Genomic DNA, 13580 nt, shown 5'->3' with positions numbered 1-13580 from the left:
GCTGAAGGCAGACGCTTAACCCACTGAGCCACCCAGGCGCCCCGTCATATGGTAATTCTATGTTGAACTTTTTGAGGAACCTCTAAACTGTTTTCTGCAGCAGCTGTTCCATTTTATATCCGTACGAGAGGTACAGGAGAGTTCCGTTTTCTCTACATCCTTACCAACACTTGTTTTCCCTTTTTTTGGTTGGTTTGTTCAATGATGGCCTTCCTAGTGGGTGTGAGTGGGCTCTCACTGTGGTTTTGATTTGCATTTCCCTAAAGACTAATGATGTTGAGCATCTTTTCACGTGCTTGTTGGCCATTGTATACCTTATTGTCTGTCTTCTTTTGAAATGTCTGTTCATAATCCTTTGCTCATTTTTGAATTGGGTTGTTTGGCTTTTTGTTGAGTTGTAAGAGTTCTTTCTATCTTCTGAATATTGATCCTATATCAGACATATGATTTGCAGAATCTTGTCCCATTCTGCAGGTTGTCTTTTCATTCTCTCGATAGTGTCCTTTGATGCACAACCAAATTGACTTTTTGCATATGTTAAAAAAGAAAAAAAAGTTGGTCTGACAAAGATCTGCCAGAGGACAGCTATGTTATGTTAATTAATTCACCCATTTATACATGTATTATAGAGAGTATTTAACACAAGTATGTGCTAAGGAGGGGTGCCTGGGTAGCTCAGTCATAAGCATCTGCCTTCTGCTCAGGTCATGATCCCAGGGTCCTGGGATCAAGCTGAGTGTTGCGGGGCGGGGGGGGGGGGGGAGTCCCTGCTCAGCGGGGAGCCTACTTCTCCCTCTCCCTCTGCCTCTCCCCCCCCCCTCACGATTTTTCTCTCTCTCTCTCAAATAAGTAAATAAAATCTAAAAAAAACCCAAGTATGTGCTAAGGAGAGTTTGGTGCTGGGTGTTGCAGAGAGATTTGTGTTCATAAGATACACCTGTCACCAGGCAGTTCACTTTCAAAGTGCTCATAGTGTAGTTGACAAGACACTTCCCATAAAACAGAGGCCAAAAAACAATAACAATAGATATTTGCAGGTGCTGTATGATCATTTCAAATGTGTGAATTCCAATAGATGTGATGGGAGCGTTCCAGCATCAAGGTCAGGGAGCGCTCTCAAGCCTTTCGTCCCCTGCCCCAAACCACACAAATTTCTCACCAGCAATCAACATTTCCACCCTTACAGCAGACGTGGTGCGACCTCTAAATTAGCAAGCACTGGAGAATGTTAACTTAGGCGTTATAACATCCCCTGCTCATCTGGTCCCTTACCAGGTCAACGTTATATTCCAGGGAGAGACTTCTTTATAGCTTTGTGACCGATATAAATCTATCCAGCAGTCTCATGTCTTGTTGAGTCTATGCCATCAAATTGAATCACACAGAAATTATTTTATGTCATGGGTGCTGTTGCTGAAATCTTGATTCAAAGTAATAATAGAAGTTATTTACAGTTATATGTAATTGGATTTAATGAAATGAGATCTTACAAAACAAGAAAGTTAAAAAGCAATTATTTACATGGAGTAAAAGAGTATATATATATTTTATATTTTTATTATTTTTATTTTTTTTAAGATTTTATTTAGTTATTTGAGAGAGAGAGAGAGCACGGGCGAGGTGAAGGGCAGAGGGAGGAGCAGACTGCCCACTGAGCAGGGAGCCTGATGCGGGGCTCGATCCCGAGTCCCCGGATCATGACCTGAGCCAAAGGCAGACACTTACCCGACTGAGCCACCCAGGCGCCCCTAAAAGAGTATATTTTTGAACGTCTTCATCTTAAATTCCTAGGAAGAGATTTTCTAAGACAGATAAGGAGGGCTTAGGGGAAGCATCACATTCCTGGGCTCTGTCAGCAGAGCTCTTCATCATGGAAGTCATGGTTTCTGAAATGAATGTTAAGTCCACGGAGAAATAGGACTTCTAAAGGGTTACTATGAATGTTTGTATTATGCAATACTTTTTAGCAATATTTCTGTGATTTCAGGCAAGGTCCACTCACACTTCAGGGAGCCTAATGCCACTGACTTGACTTGCCAACCTTCCCTACTTGCGGCTGCTCTCCCCTACGAGAGTGGAAGCTCCCTGGGGAGAGCTATGTCTCCTGACCCCCTAAAGACTTGCTTTGAGAACAAGGGACCCAATTGCTTAAACCAAAACCTAAGTGGCCTCCTGGTGATTCCTCATCCCTTCGCCCTCTGTCTAACCTATCAGCCAGTCCTGTCACTATCCTCTCCCAAGCTTCTCTCCACAAAATACAGGACCCCCCCGGAAGCTCTGACATCTGCTGGCTCTGGAGGGACTGCCCTCCCGTTCCTAGAGATTATAAATGATTTACCCTGGAGTGTGCATTTCATACACAAACCAACCAATCCAGAGCCCACACTCCCAACCACCTCCTCTATGAGGCTGTCCCACTCAGGGCCACCTGCCCAAATCACCCAGAACCAGGTACAGACAACTAGGGGGCGGCTCCCGTGCCCAAGAGCCTGCTGAAACTATCCAAATTAACGAATCCTAAGCCTTCTTACCCTGCCTTGCCCATGCTTTCCCATGGAAACCACAATAGAGGGCCTTGGGCACAATTTCCCTGCCTCCCTCTACCTTCTGGCTGACGCTGGGGCTTCCCCACATGGCCCCGTGTGGTTGGCGTGGTGAGTCCTCCTTCCTGGGAACGGTCACAAACCACCTTTCCAATGACAGTGTCTCCTGATCTGTTGGCCTTGCCGTACCCAAGTAATAATAACACCTTTTAAAACACCCTGGAGTTGTGCCCCCCTGCCCCGTCTGTCTGGGCCCTTTGATAACCGCCCCACCCTCACCCTCTCAATGTGCTTCTCCTATCAGCCTGTGGCCCAGGACCCCTGGGACCCTCCCAAAATGAAAACTGATTGTGTTGCTCTCTTACTTATAATCCCCCAGAGCCTTCCAGTGTAAGTTAGAATAAAAGCCACACTCCTCACCACCGCCTACAAGCCGTCTTGGGCCACTTCTGGCTCCGCGCTCCGGCCCCACCGGCCTCCTCTCAGTCCCTCGCGCTTTCCCGCCTCGGGGACATTCCACCCCCTCATTCTGTTTCGCTGTGGCCGTTGGGCTTGTCACTCTGTACTCATTCTTTCACATCTCCCCACCGCACCCCTCCACTTGGAGTCGAATGGAAGCTCCTTGCGAACAGGGGCCTTGTCCACAGTTGTGTCCCCCGAGCCGACGCAGCCCGGCGTGGCGCACTGAAGTCGTGAATGAGGGGCACCTTACCTGTATTTCCACGACTGAAGAGGGGAGGGGTGGAGGGGGCTGATGACCCCGCAGCCACCTGGGGGCTGCTGGTTCACCAGAGGCTCCCCAACTCCTGGCCCCAGACCAGCCTACTGCAGCGTCAGGGCTGGGAGAGGCAGACTGTGTCTGCTTCCTGGGGAAGCCAAAGGCAAGCCAGCCTCCGTCTCGTGAGGTCCTGCTGACCGGCCCACTTCCCCTGCAAGGGTGCCCTGTCCTTCCCCAGACCCCAGGCTCATCTGTCGTCTGCTCCAGAAGCTTGGCTGTCCCCAAGCTGCGTCTCCACTTGGCCCGAAGGATGCGATGCAGCTTTTGCTGGTGCAGAGATGTCTGGGGTGGCTGCCAGCACTTTATCTTTTCATTTCATCTGCCAGCCCAGAGCTTTTCCCTGCTTTTGACTCTTGAAGCTTAAGGCAAGAAACACTGACCTTGACTACGGGAACCTCTTGCTTGGTTACTCAAGGTCCCCTCTCCTGGTTCACATTCCAGACCAGCTACTCCCCAATCTTCTCTCTTCTTTTCCCTTGACTCCTGACCTCCTGGGGCAGCCTCAGAACAAAATTTGGGATTTTTCCCCCCTGAGATCTGGCTCACACATTAGTGGCATTGCTGGTTTTCCTCTCCTGCCCAAGGGCACCAGTGCGCCTCCTCAGACTGCTGCCAAGTGGTCGCTTAGAGAAAACACTCTCGGAGTGATTCACAGCCACGTGCAAAGCGAGGGGGACTCCCACACCTGAGCCTGGTACCCCTGGCTCCCCACCTTCCACGACATTCATTTGTCAGCATTTTTTAAGAGTCCAGTATTTTCCAGGCATCAGTCTGCTAGGGTCTGTCTCACTGGATTGGGCAGGGACTTTGGTCACGTCAGTGTTGTGTAAGCTATCCAAACAGATGTTTCCAGAGCGCATTATGTAGACGGTCCAACAAAGAGCCCTGGGACAACTGGATAGCCATGTGCAAAAGAATGAAGTTAGACCCGCTTCCTCTTGCATCATATACAAAAATCAATGCAAAATGGACCAAAAGCCTAAATGTAAGGGCTAAAACTGTTGAACTCATAGAAGAAGATGCAAGCATAAATGTCCATGATGTTGGATGAGGCAAAGCCCCCTAGAATATGACACCAAAAGCACAAGCAACAAAAGAAAAAAAATTGATCAGCTGGACATCATTACAGAATTACTCTTATGCTTCAAAGGACACCATCAAGCAAGTGAAAAGACAGCCCACAGAATGGGAGAACAGTTTTGCAAACCAGCCACCTGGGAAGGAACTTCTATCTAGAATAGATAAAGAATTGTAACAACTCAATAAGGAAAAGACAACCCAATTGAAAAATGGGCAAAGAACCCAACTCGACATTTTTCCAAAGAAGATAAACAAGTGGTCAATAAGCCCATGAAAAGACACTCAATGTTAAAAGCCATCAAGAAGACGTAAATCAGGGCGCCTGGGTGGCTCAGATGGTTAAGCGTCTGCCTTCGGCTCAGGTCATGATCCCAGGGTCCTGGGATCGAGTCCCGCATCGGGCTCCCTGCTTCTCCCTCTGCCTCTCTCTCTCTCTGTCTCTTATGAATAAATAAATAAAATCTTAAAAAAAAAAAAAAAAGAAGACGTAAATCAAAACCACAGTTAGATCCCGATTCACATCCATGAGGATGGCTAGAATCAAGAAGTCAGCTAATAAGAAGTGTTGGCAAGAGTGTGGAGAAATAGGAAAGCGTGGACGTTGTTGGTGGGAACATAGATTGGCACAGCCACTGGGGCAAAGAGTCTGGCTGTTTCTCAAAAAGTTAATTGTAGAGTTACCATAAGACTGGCCAATCCCACTCCTGGGTATATATCCAAGAGAAATAAGAATGTTCACAGAAAAACATGTATGCATGTATTCATAGCAGCATTATTCATAATACCCCCAAAGCAGAAATAACCCATAACACAGATGTCCATGAACTGATGAATGGATAAACAAAACGTTGTCTCTCCATCCAATCAAATACTATATAGCAATAAAAGGAATGAAGCACTGATACACACTACAACACGGATGAACCTTGAAAACATTATGTAGGCACACATTATATGTATGTGTATCTAACGTATATATACACAAAAGGTCACATGTTATATGATTCCATGTATATGAAATGTCCAGAATTGGCAAATCACAGAGATAGAGAGTAGATTAGAGGCTGCCTAGGGCTGAGATGGTTGGGGAGAAATGGGGAGTGAGTGCTAATAAGTACATGGTTTCTTGTTGGGGTTATAACAATGTTCTAAATTGATATTGGCGATGGTCACATCACCCAGTGAACGCACTAGAAACCAATGAATTTTACATTTTCTTTTAAGTTTTTATTTATTTATTTATTTGAGACAGAGAGAGAGAGAGACAGAGAGCAGGAGCAGGGAGGGAGAGGGAGAAGCAGACTCCCCACTGAGCAGGGATCCCAACATGGGACTCGATCCCAGGACCTGGAATCAGAACCTGAGCTAAAGGCAGACGCTTAGCCGACTGAGCCACCCAGGTACCCTGGATTTTACACTTTAAATGGGTGAATTAGATAGTATGTGAATTATATTTTAGTAAAGCTATTAGTAAAAAGTCCTCAAGATCCTGGACAATCAGGAGGGTTGAGAGGCTAGAAAGTGATCATTTGTGGTAGGCAGAATAATGACTCCCTGAAGATGTTCAGGCCCTAATGTCTGGACCTTGTAAAAATGTCACCTTATGTGGCAAAAAGGACTTTGCAGATGTGACTAAGGATATGGACTCTGAAAATGGGATATTATCCTGGTTTATTCAAGTGTGCCCAGTCTAATCATGTGAGTTCTTAAAGGAAGAGGACTTAAAAAAAATGGGGTGCCTGGATGGTGCGGTTGGTTAAGCGTCTGACTCTTGATTTCAGCTCAGGTCGTGATCTCAGGGTCATGGGTTCAAGCCCGGGGCTCCGTGCTCAGCAGGGAGTCTGCTTCTCTCTCTCTTTCTCTCTCTCTCCCTCTCCCTCTGCCCCTCCCCCTGCTCTCTCTCCCAAATAAATAAATAAATCTTAAAAAAAAAAAAAGCAGAGGCCCTTTTTCAGAAGGGTCAGAGAGCTGAGCCCAAAAAGGGAGGAAAGATCAAAGCACTCAACCTTCTGTGGCTGGCTTTGAACACTGAGGAAGGGGACCATAAGCCAGGGAATGTGGTAGCTTCTAGAAGCTGGGAGTGGCCCTCAGCTGACAGCCAGCAAGGGAACAGGGATCTCAGTCCTAAGCCACAAAGAACTGAGTTCTGGCAACATCCACATGAGCAAGAAAAGGGCTTCCTAGGAAGAAACACAGCCCTGCAGCCCCAGGGTGTTAGTCCACTGAGACCCTTGCTGGACTTCTGATCTATAGGGCTGTGAGATAACACGTTTGTGTTGTTTAAGTCACTAAATGGTGGTAAATTGTCATGGCAGCAGTAGAAACACAATACGGAGCTACTTCATGTGGACTTTATGAAGCCAATCTTTAGGTGGAAAAAAAGTGCTGAGCTTTCTCATGTCTGGGGATGAAAAGATCTACTTGTAGCTGAAAATCCACAACACCTGTTCTCCCCCCTCCCCACCTGGTGCAAAACACCGAGTGAACGAGAGGAGCTGACTTAGTGAGTGGTTCTGAAAATAGAAACTGCAACGTGATTTTATTTCTAACTCCACAGACATCTCTTGTGAGTCATTCATCTTTCTGGGTCTCACTTTCCATGTCTGTGAAGCAGGCTGAGTTAACCCTGACTTCTGCCTACCCCACAGTTTAGGAAGATGAAAAAATCAGCTTTATGAAGAGAGCCGTAGGGTGTTCCTTGAGAAGTGGGAAGCCAAGACACGGTCTGGGTCTCAGGAGGCCCCACGGGGGGGCATTGCTCCTTTCTTCTGACTTCCTTCAGAGGATTTGGGGCACAGCTGGTCCCCCGTGGTGTAGGCTGGAGTGTTTTGTAGCTGCTGCGAGCACAGAAATGAGAAAGCTCCAGGGAGGCAAATGTGCAGAAGCCAGTCACAGGCCCAAATGGAAAAGGTTTTAAATTTGTGCGTTTGCGGGGGGGCGGGGGGGGGGGCAATAGTCTTGCACCTGGATGAGACCAAATTGTTTTCATGATGGAAAGAAAGCAAAGCAATGGTCCAGATCAGACTAGAAGGTACAGAGTCAGGACAAGCCTGGGATAAGGACTTTGAAAGTGAGGGAGAAGGGTAGAGAAATGAAAACGTCTCAGGGATGTGTGGGAGTGGAAGGACCTCCAGCGGATAGATCAGTTGGGACATCTTAGGCTCATTTCCCATCACTCTTCAGACCCTGTCCCACTGACTTAAGAGGACACACGCATTTTCTTAGTAAGCTGCTTACAACTGGGGCACCTGGGTGGCTCAGTTGGTTAAGCGGCCGACTCTTGCTTTCAGCTCAGGCCGTGATCTTGGAATGGTTGGATCAAGCCCCTTGTGTATTGGGGCCGGGGGTCTGCACTCAGTGGGGAGTCTGCTTGAGGATTCTCTCTCCCTCTCCCTCTGCTCCTCCTTCTGCTTGTATGTGCATGCACTCTCTCTCTCTAAGATAAATTAATAAATCGTTTTTAAAAAGCTGCTTACGATTGACTTGGCTATGGGATATTATTTATTTATTTATTAAAGATTTTATTTATTTATTTGAGAGAGAGAGCACAAGCGGGGGAGTGGGAGAGGGAGAAGCAGGCTTCCCGCGGAGCAGGGAGCCCAATGCGGGGCTCGATCCCAGGACCCTGGGATCACGACCTGAGCCAAAGGCAGACGCTTAACTGACTGAGCCACCCAGGTGCCCCCATGGGATATTTTTGAAGATGCCCTCAAGGTACCCACAGATCATCCTTGTGATGGCTGTATTAGGGACCTGGGAAACATCCCCTGGGCTCATCTCAGTCTTTGAGCACCTGCCTTCTCTCAAGTTTACACAGTTGTACCAGGCACAGTGCACCCAGGGTTCCAGAACATGGGAAGGGCTCTCCGTTAACAGTCCTAGCATCATCCAGACTGGTTTGGCTGGCCCCTGCCCCAGACCCTCCTGCCTACTTCCAGCCCAGTGGGTACCTGGCTCCTTGACCCTCCGCCCAGGTCCCACCCAGTATGGCCTTAATTCTTCCTGAGGCCTGGCAGCTCCCGGCAGGCCCCCAGCTGGCCCCCTGGCCTTGGTGAAGCGGGGCCCTGACCCCTTCAGCTTCCCAGCCTTCCTGGAACCCTCTTGCCCAATATCCTGTGTGGTAATCATGCCGTTTGGCCCCACTCAGTTTTGCTGGCCACTGCCAAGTTCCCTCTGCCAGTTCTCAATGCTCTACCTCTAATGGAACCTTCATGAAATAAAAAGCTGCTACAAGCTTTTCCTCTCCAATCAGAATCCCTCTCCTGGGTGGTCTGCACTCTTCAGCAGAAGTGACCATGCATCCTCCTGTCCCTGTGTTGGGAGGAAGGTGGGTCTGGAGAAGGGACAGAGCTAAGACGCTCCAGGAGCAGGGACGGGGGTTAGGGGGTCTACATCCAGGAAGTGGTCCTGGGTGGCTCTGCCTTCATTAACCCGAGGCCACTCAGGATCTTCACTCAGAAAGGAGGAGCTGCTTCTCTCATGGCGGGGCGCCACTCGGGGCGCTGAGAGCCCAGTGGGGCTGGGAGAAAAGCAGGCGCGAGGTTGCTGCGGGGTGAGGGTCAGATACTGCACGACATTGGTGAGGACAGGGGCAGAGGATGGCGCGTACCACCCACTGAGTGCTGAAAGAAGCAGCTGACCACGTCATCTCATGTACACACCCCGCCACCAGCCTACAGGGAAGGCCTAGTCCCATTTACTGTCTTGCAAATAAAGCCACACGGGTGCAAGCTCCCATTTACTGAGTACTTGTCGCAGGCCGGGTCACCGCTGAGGCACACCGTCTCCTGGTCCCTATTGTACAGGGTTGGGTCTTCAAGGTCACAGGGGTGTAAGCAGAGACGGCCACAGCGCGCTCTGCGACCCCTAGGTCCCCACGTCGGGGCGTTGGAAGTGGGATGAACCCAGCGGCTCGTTGTACAGACGGAGAAAAGCAAGGCCTGAGGAGGTCGGGTAACCTGTTCCAGGTCCCACAGCTCAGGCCAGATGCTGGGGAGGACCCAGCCACCCGGCCGCCCGGCTTCCTCCACGACACAACCACTTCCCCCGGCCACTCGTGTGTCTGTCTCGTAGGGAGCCCCTCGGAAGCACCCAGCGCGGCCGGCCGGACCGCGGAGAGCCGCTTGCCCGCCCACTTGGCTCTGAAGTCCCGCCCTATCCACGCTAACCAAGAAGCCATTCGGGAGGCCCCGCCTCCCCCCCTCCGGAGGACCCCGGGCTAGGGGGCGTGGTTTCGCGTGCGCCTCCGCCGCGCGCCCCTCGCCCGGGAGCCGACTGCGCGCGCGCGCCGAGGCCGCGGTGGTCTGGGGCTCCCCCGCGCTGCCGGGCCTGGCGAGGCTCGGGTCGGGCAGGGAAGGGGCGGCCGGGCGGACTTGGCCCCGCGCCCTCCGCCCCCGTCGCCCCCGGCTCCTCTCGGCGAAACCCGAGCGCGCGTGCGACGCGGGGCCGCGTGACGCGCACCTGTCGGGGCGGGCCGCGCCTGCGGAAGAGGATGCGCAGGGCCCCAGCCTGGCCCGAGCCCGGCCCGTCGCGCCGCGCGCCGCGCGCCGCCGCCGACATTTCCCGGAGAAGCGGCCGGCTCTGACGGGCGAGATGAAGTAAGCTGCCTCCCCCGCTTGGTGTCCGGCTCCTTCGGCCGCGGGCGTTGTTGGTAGCCGGCGGCGGCTGCGCGCCCGCGCGGGGCCGAGCCCGAGATCGCTGGGCCCCGCGAACCGGGAGGCTGGGCGCGCGCGGCGTGAGCTCCTCGGGCCTTTTGCTGGGAATCATCTCGCGTCTGTGCGCGCACTCCGGCGGGGGCCAGAGCCCGCCCGAGTTGCCTCCCAGCCCCGCGCCCTCAAAGTATCGTTCACTTCCTCCCCTGCAGATCCCTTGGCTGCAGGGGGCAGCCAGGCCCCTCGAGGCTAGTTTAGAAGGGCCAGCGGCGTTCCTTCTCCTAGGCTTTCTGGAAGTTGGTTCAGTGAGAGGAGGAACTCCCGGTGCTTTTTCCCCCCTGGGATCAGCTTAATCTTTGGCATTAGCCCTCGGGTTCCAATCAGCGTTTGCAAGACACCCATCCAGGGAATAGTTTTCCAGAAGTGGATCTATCTGCAGCCCTGAAAATCAGCTCACTTAAACTTGAATGTAGTCGGAAATGAGAACTTCTGGAAAGAACATAGACCTAAATTCTTTGCCCACCCAACCCCCTGTCCTCCCAACGGGGCCTGTGGCTCATGAAAGGGAACAAATTAGGGGAGACTGGTGTGGAGTGGGCATATTTTAAATTATTTTCTACATTCTCTGCAGTGATGGATGGTGCTTAGACTTTTTGAGCTTATGAGGCTGATCTTTTGGTAAGTTTTAGGACCACCTGAGATAAAAATGCTCCCTGTTTGGCATGAACAGAGCTCATTTTTCAGAGTACTTTGTGAAACTTTTGTTTGAGGTACATGACTGCCCCACAAATAACCACTCTAGGCAAACATTCAAGTTATTTTTATCCAAATACTGGAGTTCACTAAGTTACTCTTACAGTCAGATGGTTTTAGGTCATCTAAAAGGGAAGCCAAGAGACACCTTTGGTCATCAGTGGCCTAGCCACTTCTCACTTTATTCGTGGAATTTGAACAAGGTAAGATGTCACTGATGCCAGATTTCCCCGTGGATTCTACCAGACCCTAACCCAGGGGCAGAGCAGGAAGTCTGGTTTTGCTTTTTGCTTCCTTGAGTTGGGAGCCAGGTGGCTCTCTGTCTGGGAGAGCTCTTAACACTATTGCCCGCTAAAGTATTTTCACGGCCATGATCTGGGTTTTTTTGGCCCAGTGTTGAAATGAGGCGGATGGATCCCCATTTCACAACTGGAGAAGAGGCCCTGGGTAGTTAGGTAAGAGGCCTATGGCTACAGAGTGAAGGGGTTTATGCCCCTATTCTTTAGGCCAGATTATAAATCCCTCAAGGGCTGGAGTGGGGACTTTGAACCTTTTTAGCATGATATTTCTTTGATTTTTCATCAGTATGATTGGAAGGTCATGAAGCTGTTGATGAGCTGTTCCTTGGCGTTTTTTCTGTTGTGGGCTGCTTAATTAATCTTGTAGCAGTTCCAAGAAGCTAGCAAGAAAAGTACCTTTACCCATGCTGCTGTTGGTTTAATAATGATAGAAGCTAACATTTCTTGGGCGCTTGCTGTATGCCAGGTATCCTGCCACGTGCTTTATATGGATTGCCTCATTTTGCGCTTCTTATCGACTTGTTTTCCTACTCTGTGGTTGCAACACGTGAGAGAAGTAGACTATATACACCACCGTTGTTCCAGTCTCTTAGAGGAGCAGAATCAGTGTCCACACCAATACAGTGTTTTAAATTTCACCGCCTGGGGCTGTGGTCCGCGTTTTCCTGGTAGGTGGGAGGTCAGTGCTGAAGCCAGACTGCCCGTATTCACATCTGATCACCTCTGAGCTGCCCGCCCTTCAGTCATTTTCCCCTCTGTGCCACCTTGGTTTCCTTTGTACTCATTCTAAAAATGGGCATAATAGTGGTGCCTGTCTCATAGGTTTTGGCAAGAATTTAACTCCAGGGATAAATGTGAAGCTCTCGTATCCGGTGTATAGTGAAATACTTGTAAATGTCTCTTTTATTATTAATAGTGTGACAGGAAGCTGTGTACTCTGTCACGGCACTCGAGGTCAGCAGGAGGCATGTCTTCCTTCATGCCACCATTCCGACGCAGAGTGCACCTTCTGTGTGCCAGGCCCTGTTTTGGATACTGAAGAGAAGCACAAAACCCCCTGCCCTGGTTGGCACTCACATTCTTGAGGGGAGGGGCAGCAGAGAATAAACCCAACAAATACACTTTCCACAGACAGTATATTAGAGACTGATACGTACTGCGGAGAGAAAGCAGGGAGTGAGATGGAGGTGGGAGGTTTGCGGTTTTGCGGAGTCGGCTGAGGAAGCCTCACGGAGAAGGTGACATTTCAACAAAGAATTCAAGTCAGGGAGGGAGTGAACCGTGTGGACATCAGCAGGGAAAAGTAGGCCAGGCAGAGCAAACAGCAAGTACAAAGGCCCTGAGGTAGGAGGATGGGAGGCTGGAGCCCAGAGAGGGGCAACTGGCAGAAGAGATCAAGGAGGTAATGGGTAGGAGGCCATAAAGAGGCCACTGAGTGTCTTGTTCAGGGAAGGGCAGAAATGGGAGGCCAATTGGGTGGTTCCTACAGTAATCCAGACAGAGGCGATGGTGGTTAGAAGCAGAGTGCAGTGTGGAAGGTGGTGACTAGTTGTTTTTTTTGATGATAGAAATTACAGGATTTGCTAACAGATTGGATGACACTCCCCCCCCGCCCCCCCACCCAAGTTTCTGCCCTCAGCACCTGGAAGGGTAGAGTTGCCATTTACTGAGGCTGGGGAAATCTGCATCTGGAGCAGGTTGGTGGAGAAGTCCGTTCCATTTTGAACATAGTGAGTCTCGTGGGCATCCAGCTAACGGTGTCAGAGTAGCAGTTGATTGGCTGAGCCTGGAGTTGAGGGGGAGAAAGCCCAGAATGGAGATGAAGACCTGGTGGCGTATGCTGGTAAATGTGTAACGACTCCGTAGGGTGGGGGTTGGTGACGGGGAGGAAGCCTGATTTACAGCATTTGCCAGTATCTGTGGTGCGATATTCCTGCGCTGGCCATGGCAAACACCCCAGTACAGAGTATCTTTGTCTTACAGATACAGTAGATGTCAATAATGTCAAGAGCACAGGTGGAGAGTAAAATGTAGTCACATAATTAGGAAATGATGAGCAATAATAAGTATTTATTGCTTTTGTTTTTAATACAGTTTATTTGGTTATAAACTTGGGCGATTTGGTTTTTAATAATGGCTGAGTTTAATAGCTGGCTTGAAAAATTCCTGCAAATGCAGCAGTTGAATCTTGTGTGCGGTACAAGGCGGCTGCAGCACCCCCCGGGGTCACAGGGACCCGAGGCACCTAAAGAGGTGACGGGTTTAAGGAGTCTCTGAGATCAGGGAGGGAAAAGGGCCCCAGAGCCTGATCTTGCAACTCTTGTCCCCAGTCTAGCCCCAAGGGGAACAAGTAGGGAAGGGGTACAGGTCTTACAGCAGCTGAAGGGCTTGGCTTGCATGGCCGTGTTTGGTGCCGATGGGCCCGAACAAGGAGAGGAGTGCAGGAAAAACGCTTGAGTGAGTGATTATAGACAGG

At 50.4% G+C, this 13580-nt stretch overlaps 1 protein-coding gene across 2 annotated transcripts in view; it reads left to right on the top strand.

The window, feature by feature from the left end:
* The first annotated feature begins 9655 nt into the window (after positions 1-9655).
* Positions 9656-13580, top strand: part of H6PD (hexose-6-phosphate dehydrogenase/glucose 1-dehydrogenase) — a 29947-nt gene continuing 26022 nt past the window's right edge. Inside the window, exons 1-2 of one of the 2 annotated variants that reach the window (XM_045898761.3) lie at positions 9656-9998; positions 10684-10730. In XM_045898761.3, coding sequence (XP_045754717.2) covers positions 10690-10730 — 41 coding nt within the window. In that variant the 5' untranslated portion in view covers positions 9656-9998; positions 10684-10689. The remainder of the gene's footprint in view (positions 9999-10683; positions 10731-13580) is intronic. The other variant, XM_045898766.3, reaches the window with a different exon arrangement.

This window comes from Mirounga angustirostris, unplaced genomic scaffold (genome assembly GCF_029215605.1).
Source record: "Mirounga angustirostris isolate CCGP_5_RB_7025 unplaced genomic scaffold, mMirAng1.0.hap1 SCAF_4, whole genome shotgun sequence".
In the NCBI taxonomy this organism is placed as follows: domain Eukaryota; kingdom Metazoa; phylum Chordata; class Mammalia; order Carnivora; family Phocidae; genus Mirounga; species Mirounga angustirostris.
This window is presented reverse-complemented; position numbering and strand designations above follow the sequence as displayed.